The sequence below is a fragment of the Hypanus sabinus genome, chromosome 2 (genome assembly GCF_030144855.1).
Source record: "Hypanus sabinus isolate sHypSab1 chromosome 2, sHypSab1.hap1, whole genome shotgun sequence".
Classification (NCBI taxonomy): domain Eukaryota; kingdom Metazoa; phylum Chordata; class Chondrichthyes; order Myliobatiformes; family Dasyatidae; genus Hypanus; species Hypanus sabinus.
The window spans coordinates 178,251,214-178,269,114 of NC_082707.1; the positions used below are offsets into that span (position 1 = coordinate 178,251,214).

The 17,901-nt window shown below is 42.2% G+C and overlaps 1 protein-coding gene across 1 annotated transcript in view; it reads left to right on the forward strand.

The window, feature by feature from the left end:
* The first annotated feature begins 329 nt into the window (after positions 1-329).
* The window catches only part of LOC132404061 (sodium/potassium/calcium exchanger 4-like), a 146,789-nt gene continuing 129,217 nt past the window's right edge, over positions 330-17,901 (forward strand). The window contains exons 1-2 of the mRNA XM_059988058.1: positions 330-417; positions 4,211-4,287. Coding sequence (XP_059844041.1) covers positions 330-417; positions 4,211-4,287 — 165 coding nt within the window. The remainder of the gene's footprint in view (positions 418-4,210; positions 4,288-17,901) is intronic.

Genomic DNA, 17,901 nt, shown 5'->3' on the forward strand with positions numbered 1-17,901 from the left:
TTGAATTAAGAAGCTGGGAGGTGATAGGTGGAAAAGGTAAAGGGCTAAAGGAGAAGGAATCTGATAGGAGTGGACCATGGGAGGAAGGCAGGAAGGAGCGGCACCGGGGGAGGTGATAAGCAGATGAGGAGAAGAGGTAAGAGGGGAAATGGAGAAGACAGAAGGAGGAGGAGGAGAACTTACTGGATGTTGGAGAAATTGATGTTCATGCCATCCGGTTGAATGGTACCTAGATGTAATATAAGCTGTTGCTCCTCCAACCTGAGAGTGGCTTCATCATGGTACAAGAGGACTGACATGTTAGAATGGGAATGAGGATTAGGACTGAAATGAATGACCACTGGGAAACCTTGCTTTCGGTGGATGGAGCAAAGGTGCTCGACAAACCCGACCCCATTTTACATTGGGTCTCACAAGGTAGAGAAGGCAGCATGGGCAGTGCCAGATACAGTAGAGAACTCCAGCAGATGTGCAGTGAAGTGTTACCTCACCTGGAAAGAACGAAGGGGCAATGAATGGAGGTGATGGGGAAAGTGAATGGGCAGGTATAGCACCCTGCCTCTTGCAGTGATAAGGACCAGGAGGGAGATTAGTGTGGAGGGATGAGTGGACAAAGGGGAATGTGGAGGAGACGATCCTTGTGGAAAGCAGAAAGTGGGAAGGAAAGAGGCACAGATACATTTGATAGTAGGGTCACTTTGAAGATAGTGGAAGTTGCAGAGAATGGTACGTGGTATACGGAGAAGATGCTGCCTGACCTGCTGACCTGCTGCATTTTGTGTGTGTTGCTTAGGAGTCCAGCATCTGCACAATCAGTGTTTATGCCTATCAAGCTGTTATATTGCAGCCACGATATAAACTGTCAGTGGTAAAGTTTTATATGATTTTTTTCCAGTAGACAATATTGACCAACCAAATGGCTTTAATCACTCTAAATTTATTTAAACCATTTATTTTTAACAGCTCCAGTCGTGTTTTTATCTCTTAAGTAATATCATGAATTTAAGAGCCAGAGGTTTTCACAGATTAACAACTGTGTTCAAAACCTTCAGAGGTCTAGTGATTATTCTACTGTGTTCTGAATTTTCAACAAAGGAATTAGAAATGTTTGTAAAAAAAATTTCAAACAATAAAATGCCAGCAATGCTGAATATGTGAAATGATTGAAATTGCTGGAAAACTCATCAGGTCAAGCAATATCTGTGACAAAACATATTTAAAGTTTCAGCCTGTTTCCTTTCTTTAGAATCCTTTGCCAATTTTATCAACCTGAAATATTCCCTCTGTTTCATTCTCCTCAGGTGCAGTCGGCCCTGCAAAATATCACCAGCTTTTGCTGTTTTAATTGCAAATGTTGTTTCCTTTGTCAGCAAATTAGGAACACTATGATCTTAAAATGAAGGAACAGTGACTGTGTATCTGTCATAGATTAACGAGTGGAAGCTTTTTCTAAAATTAGTAAGCCGTTTTAGATAAATGTTCTTCCAATGGCTCAATCTGTAACCTCCGTATCATGTATTACTGAGCTGCAAGCAGCGTTCCCTTTGTTCTTTTAAACCTGCGTAGACCAACCATTGTTCTGAGCAGGAAATCTTTTCATGGCCTGAAGACTGCGCAGCACTTTAAGGAAACATTATAGAAAAGCAAACTCCAGCTGCATGGTAAGGAAGGCCATGTGCATGGGAGCATTTCAGTTACAGCACAACTACACGCCTGCGCAACTCAAATGCAACCGTGGCTGCAAGGTGTGATCCCTAGGTCAGGATATTAATAACACTAGTATTAAAGAGGATACCAAAAGTTTCATCAGATACATGAAGTGTAAAAGAGAGGCGAGAGTGGTTATCAGACCGCTGGAAAACAATGCTGGAGAGGTAGTGATGGAAATGGCAGATGAACTGAATAAGTATTTTACATCAGTCTTCACTGTGAAAGACACTAGCAGTGTGGTGGGAGTTCCAGGGGTCAGGGGTTATGAGTGTGTAAAGTTACCATAACTAGAGAGAAGGTTCTTGAGAAACTGAAAGGTCTGAAGGTGGATAAATCACCTGGGCCAGATGCTGCACACCCCAGGCTTCTGTAGGAGGTGGCTAAAGAGATTGTGGAAGCATTAGTAATGAGCTTTTAAGAATCACTAGATTCTGGTATGCTTCTGGATGACTGGATAATTACAAATATTAATTCACTCTTCAAGAAGGGAGAGAGACAGAAGAAAGGAAACTACAGGCCAGTTAGTCAGAACTCTGTGGTTGGGAAGATGTTGGAGTCAATTATTAAGGATGAACTCTCCGGGTACTTGGAGGCACATGATAAAATAGGCCATAGTCAGCATGGTTTCCTCACAGGAAAATCTTGCCGGACAAATCTGTTGGAATTCTTTGAAGAAATAACAAGCAAGGTAGAGAAAGGAGAATCGCTTGATATTGTGTACTTGGATTTTCAGGAGGTCTTTGACGAGGTGTCACACGAGGCTGCTTAATAAGCTATGAGCCCATGGTATTACAAGAAAACTTCTAGCATGGATAAAACCATGACTGATTGGCAGGAGGCAAAGAGTGAGAATAAAGGGAAGCTTTTCTGGTTGGTTGCCAGTGAATAGTGGTTTTCCACAGGGGTCTGTGTTGGGATCGATTTTTTTAACATTATATATCAAAGATTTGGAGGATGGAATTGATGACTTTGTTGCAAAGTTTGCAGATGATATGAAGATAGGTGGAGGGGAAGGTAGTTTTGAGCAAGTAGAGAGGCTACAGAAGGACAGACAGGTTAGGAGAATGAAGTGGCAGAGGAATGCAGTGTTGGGAAGTGTCTGTTCATGCACTCACCCAGCTATGTAGCAGAGTTGAAATTAACAGCGTCCATACCCCACTTTCGTTGTTTCAGCCTTGTCCAAATGTACAGTTGTTTGAGTTGATCAAGGCTTGGCAACAAGAGGAGAGAATTCTATCTTCTTTGCAAAATCACAATTTGTAAAGCAACATCAAAAAGGCAAACTCATCAAAATGTAACTGGATGCTTATTCAGAGAAGACATCCTAACTTCATAGATGTGTTTCCAGCCAGAATTAGACAAGAATTATTCATCATGAATAATTCAAATAGCTGTATTAGAATTGGTGTCTATCCATACGGATTGCAGGGATGCCTCATGTACTCTTGCTTTGAAAGTTCTGACCAAACTTTTTCAGTTGTTTCCTTTCTCTTCTATCTCCAAAAGTCTAGCAGTTGATTCAATTATCTTATTTTACCAAATTGGTTACCGACAAGTTGTCCTTGTATTCCTTTCAATCCTTTCAAAGTTGCAGCATATAGTCTTCACAATATGATTTTGCAGATTCATTATCAGCAGATTGATGTGTAAATTTGATTCTGCAAGTTAAAGACGAGAGATTCTGCAGATGTTTAAAATCCAGAGCAGCACATACAATATGCTGGAGGAACTCAGCAGGTCAGGCAGCGTCTATAGAAATGAATGTTTTGGGCTGAGACCCTTCTTCAGGTGTTGGTCTGCAAGTTAAAGAACTTGTTGTTTAATTTATGTTTGTATCATGACTGTTGCAAATCGGATGCTATGCTCCTGATGCTGCTGCAAGCAAGATTTTCATTGCACCTGTGTAATCAGGCACTTGTGCATATGACAGTAAACTCAACTTTGACTTTGGTGGCATTGAATGTAATCTCCAATTTATTATCATTGCACCAGAGAGTAGGTGTCTTCTGTGCCAGCGTTGCTTAATTTTGCAAACTGAATGCAAATGCTCAAACTGTCCAGCAGATTTCCAACTCCTAGAACAAGTGGAAACTCTTTATGTGGCATCAGTTACCATTCACAACTGTAGACAATCGGTTTGGAGCACTGTAGTACTAACTGCATATTTGAAACATAGTTTGCTTTATCAAAAATGAGTGTGTTTCCAGTCAAGGCTCTGAGCCCTAGTGCAAATAGACAGACAGCTTCTCTAAAAATCAACAAAAGTCTAGAATGTCTTTTATAAAGGTTATTGCTTCAATTTACTGAAGCTTGTTCTAAGCAGGTGTTAATGGTTCATCTTCAGCCACTGTTTATTTCAGAAATACATCTTGTGATAATATTGGTCCTGTTTTTGTGATGTTCCTTAGAATATTTGTGCAATCTCCTGTAGTTCTTTCATATCTTGAAAAGTATTTCTGAGGATGCTTTACATTCTTTGACGCCTGTTGTTCTATTACAGCTATCCACGAATTTCCAAGTGATCTATTTACCAATAAGGAGAGACAACATGGAGGAGTTTTACTTCACATAGCAGGGGTGAGTAAAATCTCACAGATTTTCTTTTGGAATTGTCTCTTCGTTTGCCTGTTACACCACTGGCATTTAGGGCAGTAATGAATGCCCTCCATTGGTGCTCAAGGCTTCTTTCATTGTGTCAGTCGCTTCCTCTCGGTTTTCACCAGTGTCAGTCTTGTAAGCCCCAGGTGAAGACTCAGTAATACCATCACACTCAGATGTAGAAGACTCATTTCTGTTTCCGTAACAATTTTGTTTTACCACTCGGGGTTGTTAGCCCTGAACTGAACCCCTGAACCTGGAGGACCTATGGACCACTCTTCATTGGCCCATTTGGCATGTGCAACCCTACCAAGAACTAGAGCATAAAGCCCTGACTCCAGCCAACATAGCTCTCTGGGACTTCGAGGCTCAGAAGCCTCCAAACCACAACAAGGTTGTGATCCCCTTGGAGGAGACACAATTGTGCCAATGGGATATTAATTCTGTATTATTTTTTAACTTGCAATACTTTTTTCCAGGTAGTGAGGCCACAAATAAAAGAAACAAACTTTACTGCAATGGGATAAGACTTTCTGTGCAATTTTTACCTTCTAATTTAGATAAGAGTATGGGACAGAAGCAATATAGGACTATTTGGCCCCTCATGGCTTCTACACCATTCAATCCGTTCATATCTGAGCTTTCACCTCAGCCACATATTTCTGTATCAGCCCATAGTCCTTTGATTTTCTTCATATACAAAAGTATAATCCAATGTTATCTAATTAAGAAAAAACAACATATAAATTCTGACTTGCTATCAGAGAATTGTTCATAATGTTTTTGTCTTGCAGCTTACTTTAGTGATAAGGAACAACTTCATTCAAAAAATTTACTCTCACCATTTTGTGCTGAGGCCCTTCCTCAGGACACCCTCATCAGTACTGATAAAGGGTCTCTGCCTGAAAGGATGACTGTTTATTCCTCTCCATAGATGCTGCCTGACTTGCTAATATCCTCCAACATTTTGTGTTTTGCTCTGGATTTCCAGCATCTGAAAAATCTCTATGGTTATAGTCTTACCATCATCTTTGTATCACTTTTCAGTATTATCTGCCCTTAGATTCTTCAAGTTTTTATCTGCCACTATTTCATGTGGAAATATATTGCTGTGTTCTATGTGTCTCTTCTCAGCTCAAGCTAGTTATAGGAGTTACCTTCCCTGAAACAACAGTATCTTATTTTTGCAAAATAAATCAGTTCCTCTAATTCTTGCATCAGTATGGTTCACGTGGACCCATAAAAAGTTATCCATGTTATTTAAATTGAGTAAATGAAGAAAAATGAACCGTGAGAGACTAGAGGGAGGTTAGATGGCCTACTCCTGTTTCTATTAATTTTTTTAATTGTTCTGCTACATTATCTAGCTCCTTTCTAAACCTTACGCTGCTGAACATTTTGAAGATATGTGGAATTATTTGCAGGCCTTATGCATTTATTTAACTGTGTAACTAACCTGTTGAATTTTTTATTCATACAATTCTTCCCGGGATGCAGAGTACCCCTGAGGCTATTCCCCACAATAACAGGTGTACTGCTTTGGTCACTGCTGGAGAGATGACCTAGAAGGTAAAGCCACAGCAGTTAGGCCTCTGGCTCTGGGCCTAGTTCTGTGGTTCAGCAAAGAAGGGGGAGAACAGGAAAGCTGTAGTAATAGGGGATTATTTGGTTAGAGGACCAGAAACAAGATTCTGTGGACGAGAATGGAATTCCCAGCTGGTATGTTGTCTCCTGGGTGCCAGAATCAGTCACATCTTGGATCATGTTCACAGCATTCATAAGTGGGGGTGAACAGCCAGAGGCCATGGTCCACATCAGTACCAATGACAAGAGTAGGACGGGTGATGAGGTCCTGCAAAGTGAGTTCAAGGAGTTAGGTGCTAAGCTGAAAGACAGGACCTCCAGTGTTATGATCTCAAAATTGCTACCTGCACCATGTGCTAGTAAGACCAGAAATGGGAAGATCATACAAGTTTAACATGTACCTAAGGAGATGGTGCAGGAGAGAGGGTTTTAGATTTTTAGATCATGGGCTCTCTTCCAGGGAAGGTGGAACCTGTACAGAAGAGACAGTTTGCACCCGAACTGGAGGGGAACTAATATCCTAGTGAGAAGGTTTGCTAGTGCAGCACAAAGTGGTGGGGAAGGGGTGGTTTAAACTAGAGTTGCAGGGGGATGGGAACCAGAGCTTCAGGGAAGATGGTGGAGTAGTTGTGGGGAAAGATGGTGTTAAGCCTACATACAAAGTCAGGAATTGAAAGGTGGGACTAGTGATCTGAGTTATGTATATTTCAATGCAAGGAGTATTGCAGGAAAGGGCTGGATGGGGAAGAGTTTGTCAAATGCACTCAGGAAGGTTTCCTTAATCAGTACATAGAGGTACTAGATCTCCTATTAGGGAATGAGACAGGGCAGGTGACAGATATTTGTATCAGGGAACACTTTGCATCTAGTGATCATAATGCCATCAGTTTCAAGATAATTATGAAGAAGGATAAGTCTGGTCCTTGGGTTGAGATTCTAAATTGGGCAAAGGCCAATTTTGATGGTATCAGAAAGGATCTGACAAGTGTGGATTGGGACAGGCTGTTTTCTGGGAAAGGTGTACTTGGTAAGTGGGAGGTCTTCAAAAGTGAAATTTTGAAAGTATGGAGTTTGTATGTCCCTGTCAGAAGAAAAGGCAAGGATAATAGGGAACATTGGCTTGTATACCCTTTAGCCCTCATTGTGCTTAAGTGCTTTTAGGATGGCAAATAAAATGTAGGAAGGCATTTTGGTGTAACAGTGCAATACCTTCACAGTGCCAGTGATCACTGATGGAGTTTCAATTACTACCACTGTCTGTAATAAGTTTGTATGTTCTCCCCGTGACTCTGTGGCTTTCCTCTGCAAGCTCCGGTTTTCTCCTGCTTTCCAAGGACATGCAGTTAGGACCTGAGTTGGAGGCATGCTGTGTTGGCAGTGCTATTTTTCAATGCATTGTCCCAGCTGGTCCAGATCCTGCTGCAAGTTATGATCATTTTTCTTCCTGTCCACTAGGCCCCCAATCTTGGTGTCATCTGCAAATTTACTGATCCAGATGTTACATCTACCTTCATCTTGAATGCAGGGCGACTGAACCTCCTTGACCAACCTCCCATAAGGGCTCTGTTCAAAGGCCTTGCTAAAGTCCATGCCTTGCCTTTATTGACTTTTCTGCCTACTTCCTCAAAAAACTCTATAAGATTGGTTCGACACAACCTACAATGCACAAAGCCAAGTTGATTATCCTTAATCAGCCCCCGCCTATCCAAATACTTATATATCCACTCCCTTAGAATAGTTTCCAATAACTTAACCGCTACTGATGTCAGGCTCACTGGTTTATAATTTCCTGGCTTATTCTTAGAGACCTTTTTAAGCAATAGGACAGCGTTAGCTATCCTTTAATCCTCCAGCACCTCTCCCGTGACTAAGGGCATTTTAAATATCTCAGCTACGGCCCCTGCCATTTCTTCATTAGCCTCCTATAGGGTCCAAGGGAACATCTTGTCAGACTTTGGGGATTTGCTCCACCTCAAGATGGTGAACACCTCCTCGTCTATAATCTGTATTGGGTCCGTGACTCCACTGCTGCTTTGCCTCACATCTATCGACTCTGTGTCATTCTCCTGAGCAAACACAGATGCAAAAAATACATTTAAGATTTCTGTTTTTCTTTTTCTTTTCAATCTTTTTATTGAATTTCATATATAAAAAAAACATAATATAATAATGAATAGGTTATAAATGCATAAGACTTGAAATTGAATTAATAGTAGGATAACAATATCGAATTAAAATATCAACAGAAATACATAGTACATTATCAATCAAGTCTATAATAATTATATGAAAAAAATAAAAATAATCATCAAAAGAAAATGAAAAAATTATAAAAATACAGGCAAAAAATATTTAAAAAAATACTAAACTAAACTAACATGGGCTAGATTTCTCTACCTCTTTCAGTTCCATGCATAGATTATCACTCTGATTTTGTCCCTTGCAATCCTTGTGCTCTTAATATATCTCTAGAAGCCTTAAAATTCTCTTTCTCCTTGTCTGCTAGGGCTACCTTTTGCCTTCTTTTAGTCCTCGTGATTTCCTTCATAATTGTTCTTTTGCATTTCTTATACTCTTCAAGTACCTCATTTGCTCCTACCTGCCTATACCCACTCTGCACCTCCTTCCTTTTCTTAACCATGGCCTAAATATCTCTTAATGGGAAAAGGCATAACCTTGGGTCTCTCACATTTAGCAAGGAGGCAGACTTGGAACAACTAGAGGTTCGTATGAGGTTCCTTAAGATTGTTAGAGCAGTGGGTGGGAATGGGGACAAGCTCCCAGTGGTGCGTGCCTCAGACAGCCTCTGACAGCCAAGTCCACCGCCTGGCTTTCACGTGTGGCTTTGCTACTAAGCCCTCTTTCTATTGATAGGAGAAGGGACAAAGGTGGGTTACTGGTGCCCTAAAACCAGTCAATTCTGACAAATGGGGCTCATCAGCCGTGGTAGGCAGCTCATCTTGGAGAAGGAAAACTCTGATCTCAAACTTCCCCTACCTTGTGGCTATCCCCATTCATGGGGAAGGCTTAAGTGAAAAAGGATTCTCTAAGACAGTCCTATGTTGAGTTCAACACTGACTGGCAACTCCTGCGACACTGCTGGTACCAAATTGTATCGGTCTCTGCCATTGCTTTGGTCTCATCAGATGCATGGAGAGGGGGAGCTTCTTCTTAAAGCCCCCTGCAGCATATTTCCTTAGATATCTATTTAAGTTAGGAGATTGCCTGAGATCCTCTGTTGTTAAGACTCAAAACTTGTGCTTGGCCTTGACTTTGTCCTCCCCAAACCTTAATCAACTGCCCCTGGAATGCCAGTTCACCTCGTTGGCTGGAAATATCACTTTGTTTGACTTTTGAAACACATGTGGAGCTGCAAATGTAATTTATACTGAGCTGCGAGACATTGGTTTTGTCTTGTTTTTAGAGGTCAGTGTCAAATTCAAGGACGTATAGTTCTTTTTGCTTTGATTTCACTTGTCGTCAGAAATCAGAACGTAAGGATAAAACACAAACCATGTTTTATATGCTGTTTGCACTGCATGTGCCTATGAGATCGGTTAGCATTCCAGTGGTTTGCTGGGACCAAGCCAGAGAGCTGTGATTAACTCCTGAGCTAAATGGCCCATTAGCACATTCCAGAACATAACCAACAAACTGGTTTCATTTATAATTAATCATTACTTTTCAGAACTGAATATATTTATATTTTACTTTGGAAGGATTGCTGCCATTCCTGTCCATTATTCTGAGAAGTGCAGATTACGCCACACAAATTTATGCAAATGAGGAAGTCCAAAAACTTCCTCAAAGCAAATCTGACATTGGATAATTCCTGGCACCCATTTGTGGGACACAGACAACTTGCAAGACGGCTCCAAACTTGGTTTTGTTCAGCAGTTGCATTTATTTCAGTAGAGAGGAATAAGTATGAAGGTATAAAACAAGGTTCAGATCATTTGCAATGTAACTTTATTGTTTTCTTCTGTCTACGTCTTTAGAGCAAGTTTTATTTTTATCATACTTTGAAAGTTTGTGAAGAAAGCTGTTTAACAGCATTAACAGCTGGTTCAGCCTAGTGGTGTTGCTTTAACCAGCTGTCAGTGTTTCCTTGGATTTACACTCAGAGATCCTGTACTTTGCAAGCCGATTTCATTCAGGAAATTCTCTCCAGCAGATTTGCTGGAGAATTGATTTAGTTGGCCAAGTGAGCAGTAGGAAAATTCCAGGTCTTAAGTTTTTTGCTGTGTGTGGAACCCTGCATAAATCAGGGATCTGAGTATAGCAGAGGGGATGTTATATTGAAATTGTATAATATATTGGTACTATCATCAGCAATATATCCCTTGCCTACACAGAGATGCCATTAGCAGATGTACCTTTTGCAAGTCAGCCCATACAGCATTCATTCTCAACACCTTCAATGCTATTTCTACACGTGGCCACGTTAGTGTATCAACCACCAGTCTTTCCAAGTCTGCCTTCCTGTTGAATATGAGAGACCAAAGTTTAGGCCTTTTTCATTTGTGAGAAATAATATAGGAAGGAAGCTCTCTGTTTTCCCTGAAGTGCAGATATGTTGGGAGGGTTACAACAATGAGACAAATAACCTTTTTAACCTTTCCCTATAACTCAAATGTATGGGGTTCCCAGGGACGGGTAGCATTCTGGTGAAAGGGCATGTCGTATTCCCCTCCCCCCCCCCCCCCCCCACCACGGGACAGCACATCCACCTTTAGTCGTTACCTGACATTCAGCTCCTACTTCTGGCTCCAATTAGCTATTTGCATGTGACAGTGGCCACACCCGAGTACACTGGTAGTCTAAGTCAGGTGACGGTAACTAGTTTGCCTCAGACGATGGTGAGACAGGGGCATGCCTACCCTGCCTTGTGAAGTCAGTTCTGGTGGACTGGGCAGATGAGATGACCAGGGAGATCCAACGGCCAGGAAGGCGGTTCTACGGCGCTCTGTGGAGAGCATGGCGAGGCACAGAAGACGTCATGGCCATCCACTGCAACTGAGGTCTCCAGTTGTGATGATCACTCGTACTACTGGAATAGGGCTCCTCAGGTCAAGAGAGTGGAACTGCCCCAGTGCAATGGCTTTTTTAAAAGCTTACCCACACAGGTTCCACTTGTCATCATTAAAATTGACAAGACAACTAACATACTGTAACTAGAGTCCTCAAATCCAGGCACATACTTGTAAATTTTCTCTGTACTCTCTCAACCATATTTTCATCTTTCCTGTGGGTCGCTGACCTGAACTGCTCACAATTTTCCAAATATGGCCTCACCAATGTCTTACACAAATTCAGCATAACATCCCAACTCCTGATTTATAAAGGCCAATGTGACAAGAGCTCTTTTACCAACTTATCGACACGTGATGCCACTTTTAAGGAATTATTAATTTTTATTCCCAGGTTCCCTTGCTCTACAGCACAACTGAGAAACCCTACCATTCAACTGTTTAAGTCTTCCCCTAGTTTTTCCTCCCAAAATGCAACTCCTCACATTTGTCCACATTAAATTCCATTAGGTGAGATTTCATAATAGTAATTTGATTTTAGTTTGTGAAGGTAAGCACAGAAACCTATCCCATATGAGTGAAAAAATCCTAGTGTTTATCATTTCACCCCAATTATGGCTGGCAGAGAAACTGTGCAAATGGCAGAATACGTGTTGACTGCTTTGTTTCTAGTTTTTGGGTGAAGGTGTCTCACCTGGTTGGCAGCTGACACAGGGACACTGGCACCACCCATCTTCGGCACCACAAGTTAAGACCATAGGGCCGTAAGATGTAGGAGCAGGATTTGGCGACCCGCCCCATTGACACTGTTCCGCCATTCAATCTTGGCTGATTTATTATCCCTTTCAGCTTCATTTTCCTGCCTTCACTCTGCTGTGTTTGACACCCTGACTAATCAAGAATTTATCAACTGTTGCATTAAATATACTCAATAATTTGGCATCTACAGCTGTCTGTAGCAATGAATTCCACAGATTCGCCACACTCTAGCTGAAGAAGTTCCTGCTCACCTCCATTCTAAATGGATGTCCCTCTAGTCCTGGACTTCCCCACTATTGGAAACATCACATGCGTGTACACTCTACCTAAGCCTTTCCATATTTGATAGGTTTCAATGAAATCTCTCCTTATTCTTCTAAACTCCAGAAAATAAAGGTTCAGAACCATCAAACTCTGCATATTCTTTCATAGACACATTCTTCTGAACCCACTCCAATGCCAAAACATCTTTTTTTTTATATAAGGGGCACAAAACCCTCAAGTCTGCACAGCCATAGAAGATCTGATTCTAGCCTCAACATGTTCTTACCGACCCCCATAACCTTGCATCTGGGTTTATCTAGAATCAATCTGTATCTGCTTTAAATATATTCAAAACCTTTGCTTCCATGAGCTATGAGGAAGAATATTCCAAAGACTGTCAACCCTCTGAAGGAAAAAAAAGTCGCATCACCTCTATCTTAAATTGGTCCTCTTTATTTTTAAGTCAATCCCCCCCCCAGTTCTTGATTCTCCTAGAAGTGGAAGTATCTTCTCCAAATTGAGGATGTTGCATTTTCCCGTCAAGCTCCCTTGTAAATCTGATGGATACAAGAATAGCTTTTCCAAACTTGCTGCATAGGATTGCTCACCATTCCAGATATTGTTTGAATCAACATTCTATAAACTGCTTTCAAACCAACCATGTTCTTCCTTAAATATGGAGGCCAGTAGTATCTCATTTGCCACCGTTCAAAGTAAATTTGTTATCAAAGTACATATATAATACCATATACAACCCAAAGATTCACTGTCCTGCAGGCATACTCAGTAAATCCATAATAGAATCAATGAAAGACCACACTGACTTGGATGTTCAACCAGTGTGCAATAGACAACAAACTGTGCAAATACAATAAGAATGATGAAATAATAATAAATAAATAATCAATAAATATTGGGAACATGAGATGAAGCGTCCTTGAAAATAAGTCAATAGGTTATGGGAACATTTCAATGATGGGGCGAGTGAAGTTGAGAGAAGTTATCCCCTTTGATTCAATAGCCTGATGGGTGAGAGGTAATAACTGTTCTTGAACCCGGTGGTGTGAATCCTGAGGGACTTGTACCTTCTTCCTGATGGCAGCAGCAAGAAGAGAGCATGCCCTGGGTGGTGGTGGTCCCTGATGATAGACGCTGCTTTCCTGCAACAGCATTTTGGTGTAGATGTGCTCAATGTTGGGGATGCTTTACCTGTGATGGACTGGGCCGTATCCACTACTTTTTGCAGGATTTTCTACTCAAGGACATCGGTCTTTCTATACCAGTCAATAAACATTGACTTCCTACTTTTGTATTCAATTCCACCAGCAATAGACAATAACATTTTGTTAACTTGCCTAATTACTTGCTTTCCTTCACATTAATCTTTTGTGTCATGCATTAGGAAACCCACCCCCTGAGTTCTACAAAGCTCCACAGTCTCTCAGCAAATGGATAAGCTTTTTATTCCTGCCGAAATAGAGAATTTCACATTATCTCACATCGTCTTCCATTTGCCAAGTCTTTGCCCACTCTACTTTCCTAATTAGCTTTGAGTCATCAGTAAATTTAGCAATCAAACCTTCATCCAAAGCTTTTTTATATATAAATTGTTGATTTTTGATGCAGTGATCCCTGTGACACATCAGTCTTAGCATCTGCTGACCAGAAAAAGGTCTTGTTATGCCTGCTTTTGGTTTCCTGTTACCAGTCAATCTTCCATCCATGCGGCTGGTTTACCTTCTACACCAGGAGTTTTTATTTTCTGCTGTGTGGTGATCTCCACTGAGTATGGTGTAGAATGCCCAGTGAGTTGACAGAGTCTCTAGCGATTTTATTGACACCCCTGGGCACCAGACTGTGGATTGGTATCTCCTCACCCCCGTCTACAGTTACAGTGAGACAATAATTCAACTACAGTAACTGTGAAGGAGTCCTAAGGATTTTTAGTAAACACCAACAAAAACAAAACAAGATGCTTTATTATGTAGCAAAGTACCTGAACTGGATCTTATGAGACTCTGGAAATCTCAGTGTTACAGCTGACAATAGGGTGGTCTCTCTGCCCTTCTAAGCTTCAAGCCAAAGCTTAGGTCAGTCAGTCAGTGATTTGACGAGATACAACTTCTGGTGACTGCACCTGTCTCAGGGATCTACCTGCCAGCATGGGTTCATGGCTGACCAGACCATATTTTATTTGGCTGAGAGCCCTTACTCTTGAGATAAAACTTCAACTTCAAAATCTCCCTAGGGCCTGCTTTACTGCTTTTGAAATTAGCAGGGCAAAGAACTGCAGATGCTGGAAACATACAGGATAAACAGAAACTGCTGAAGCAACCAGCAGCTTCTTGCAGAAAGAGGAGCAGGTAGCCCTTCAATCTGAAGGCACTTCAGCACAATTAGTAACCACGTGCAGGCATGCTTGGACTTCAGTGTGCAGGGAAACATCCGGACTTGTGACTCAGTGTGCAGACGTGCGCTTCGAACCATGCATACATAAATTTAGATGGTGGGTAAGTTTCACTGGATATCTGCAGATACATTATGGTCACTTAAGAAACTCCTAAGCACTCGGATGATAGAAAAAAGGAGGGTTATGTGGGAGGGGAGGGTTAAATTGATCCTAGAGTAGATTAAAAGGTTGGCACAATATCTTGGGCTGAAGGGTTTGCACTGTGGTGTTATGTTCTATGTGTTACCAGGAGCCTGTTTAACATCAGTTTTGTGAACGCTCTGTGCTCAATCGAAAACCGCAGGTGGTCAGACATACGTCACTGTCACACAGCCTCACAGCTTGCACATTCACACAGCCTGGCTTTTCTCAAAGCACACTGCGCGCTTCCACTTCAAAGTAATTTCTGCAACTCTGGAACAGTAGTTGTCTCCCAATGTATGCCTTCCTACCAGCGCACTTAGCCATTATTCCTGCTGACATTACATCAATACCTGGATGCAGAATTGTGAACACAAGCCTGCATCTGTGGCTTGGGGTTTGGGACTATACGTATATTCTGGAATCGCGCACACTTACTTGAATTTGGGACACTGGCACATACCTGGACTCAGGACAATCCATGAGTCCCTGAGTGTTTACTTGACGAGGAACTGTGCATACATACCTGGCCACAGGACTAAATGTTTATAACTGGACGTGGAACTTTGCACAGTCATTCCTGGACATAGAAAGGCAAAGACCTGCAGGTGCTAGAAACATAAAGTAAAACCAGAATATGTCAAAGCAATCAGCAGGTCCAGTAGCTTTTTGCAAAAAGAGAAACATAACTTTCCAGATTGAAGGCACTTCAGCACAATAAGTAAGCACATGCAAGCATACTTGAACTTAAGTACACAGGGCAACAGCTAGACCTGTGACTGAGTGTGTAAACATGCGCTTAGAACCATGCATACATAAATTTGAATAGCGGGGTGGAGATGCGTCTCTACCAAAGGAGGTGTAAGGCGCTCCTTCCTTCTGCTAGCCTGCAGGTCACCCTTGGGCAAGGTGTAGAACTTGCTTAGCCACCACCCCCCACCACCACTGATCAGGTTAATGTGAAGCCATGGTAGTAGGTGGTGAATAGTCATATGAGCAGCTGGTGCATATCACAAGTTCTGGTTATGCGACCTCTGATGCCAGGCAGACAATCTCTGATAATGGCTGGGGTCACCCGTCTTGTAAAGACACTGCCCTGAAGAAAGCAATGGCAAGCCACTTCTGCAGAAAGATTTGCCAACAATCATGGTCATGAGATCATGATCTCCCACGTCGCATGGCACAGCACATAATGATGCATAAATTGGCACAAAACTGTCCATACAAAATTGTACTCAAGACAATCCCTGCACACCTGATTAAGGGTTTGTGTGGATAACTGGACACAGGGCCATGCATGCATATGTAGATTGGCAAAGACGTTGAATAAATGTTTTGTCTGCCAACGTGGCAGAAATGGGCAGCACAGTGATGTGACCTCACAGTTGCAGTGGCCCAGATTCAGCACTGCCCTCTGGTGCTTTCCATGCAGAGTCTGTATGGTTTCCCTGTGACTGTACAGTATAGGCACCCTCTGGGTTTTCCAGTTCAGACGTTACTTGCTGCTGTGATTTGCCTTTATAGTGTAGACAAGAGGAAGTTGAGGGGAATGTAAGGAGAATAAATGTAATGTCTCTACTTCCTGAGGAGACTGAGGTCCTTTAACATCTGCCGGACGATGCTGAGGATGTTCTATGAGGCTGTGGTGGCCAGTGCTATCATGTTTGCTGTTGTGTGCTGGGGCAGCAGGCTGAGGGTAGCAGACACCAACAGAATCAACAAGTTCATTCATAAGGCCAGTGATGTTGTGGGGGTGGAACTGGACTCTCTGACAGTGGTGTCTGAAAAGAGGATGCTGTCCAAGTTGCATGCCATCTTGGGCAATGTCTCCCATCCACTCCATAATGTACTGGTTAGGCACAGGAGTACATTCAGCCAGAGACTTATTCCACCGAGATGTAACACTGAGCATCATAGGAAGTCATTCCTACCTGTGGCCATCAAACTTTAAACTCCTCCCTCGGAGTGTCAGACACCCTGAGCCAATAGGCTGGTCCTAGTCTTATTTCCACTTGGCATGATTAACTTATTATTTAATTATTTATGGTTTTATATTGCTATATTTCTACACTATTCTTGGTTGGTGCGGCTGTAACAAAACCTAATTTCCCTCGGGATCAATAAAGTCTGTCTGTCTAAAGTGGGACTAAGCAACACACACACACACAAAATGCTGGTGGAACACAGCAGGCCAGGCAGCATCTATAAGGAGAAACACTGTCGATGTTTCAGGCCAATACCCTTTGTCAGGACTAACTGAAAGGAAAGGTAGTAAGAGATTTGAAAGTAGGAGGGGGAGGGGAAAATGAGAAATGATAGGAGAAGACCGGATGGGGTGGGATGAAGCTAAGAGCTGGAAAGGTGATTGGCAAAAGGGATACAGAGCTGGAGAAGGGAAAGGATCATGGGACGGGAGGCCTCGGGAGAAAGAAAGGGGGAGGGGGGAGCACCAGAGGGAGATGGAGAAGAGGCAGAGTGATGGGCAGAGAGAGAGAGAGAAAAAACGAACAACTGAATATTGTCAGGGATGGGGTAATAAGGGGAGGAGGGGTATTAATGGAAGTTAGAGAAGTCAATGTTCATGCCATCAGGTTGGAGGCTACCCAGCCGGTATATAAGGTGTTGTTCCTCCAACCTGAGTTTGGATTCATCTTGACAGTAGAGGAGGCCATGGATAGACATATCAGAATGGGAATGGGATGTGGAATTAAAATGTGTGGTCACTGGGAGATTCTGCTTTCTCTGGTGGACCGAGCATAGGTGTTCAGCGAAACAGTCTCCCAGTCTGCGTCGGGTCTCACCAATATATAAAAAGTGGGACTAATGTAGGATGAGTGTAAATGTGTACTTGATGGTCAGTGCAGAGCCCACGGGTTAAAGAGCTAGTTTTTCTGCTGCATAGGACAATGACTGTATAACTAAGAAAATACCAAAGGCATCCCAACAATAATAAAAGATTATGGATTGGATGTTGCTGAGAATCTTAAGACTATATTTATGACTAGGAAAAAAATAGCAAACTGTTCTGACCAGAGGCTGATAAGTCTCCTGGATGATGCTACTCTGGGATCTTGAAGGAAATAGCTGGAAGGATGGTGGTTACACTGGTAGGCAGGAGATTGATATGCACATTAACATTTATTGAGGACCAACAATCTAACAGAAGAGAGAGTGTTGGGATAAATGGACAATTTTCAGAGGAGACAACTATTTGGTTGTCATGGGGTAAGTGCAGAGGCTTCAACTATAGATATGATCCACTGTAGGCAGTGACGTAGATGAAAGGACTGTTGTGCAGGGGAGCCTAGCTTGGTGATGGCACAGAGATAGGTGGCGAAGGAAATTGTGTAGAGAATGCAAAGTACC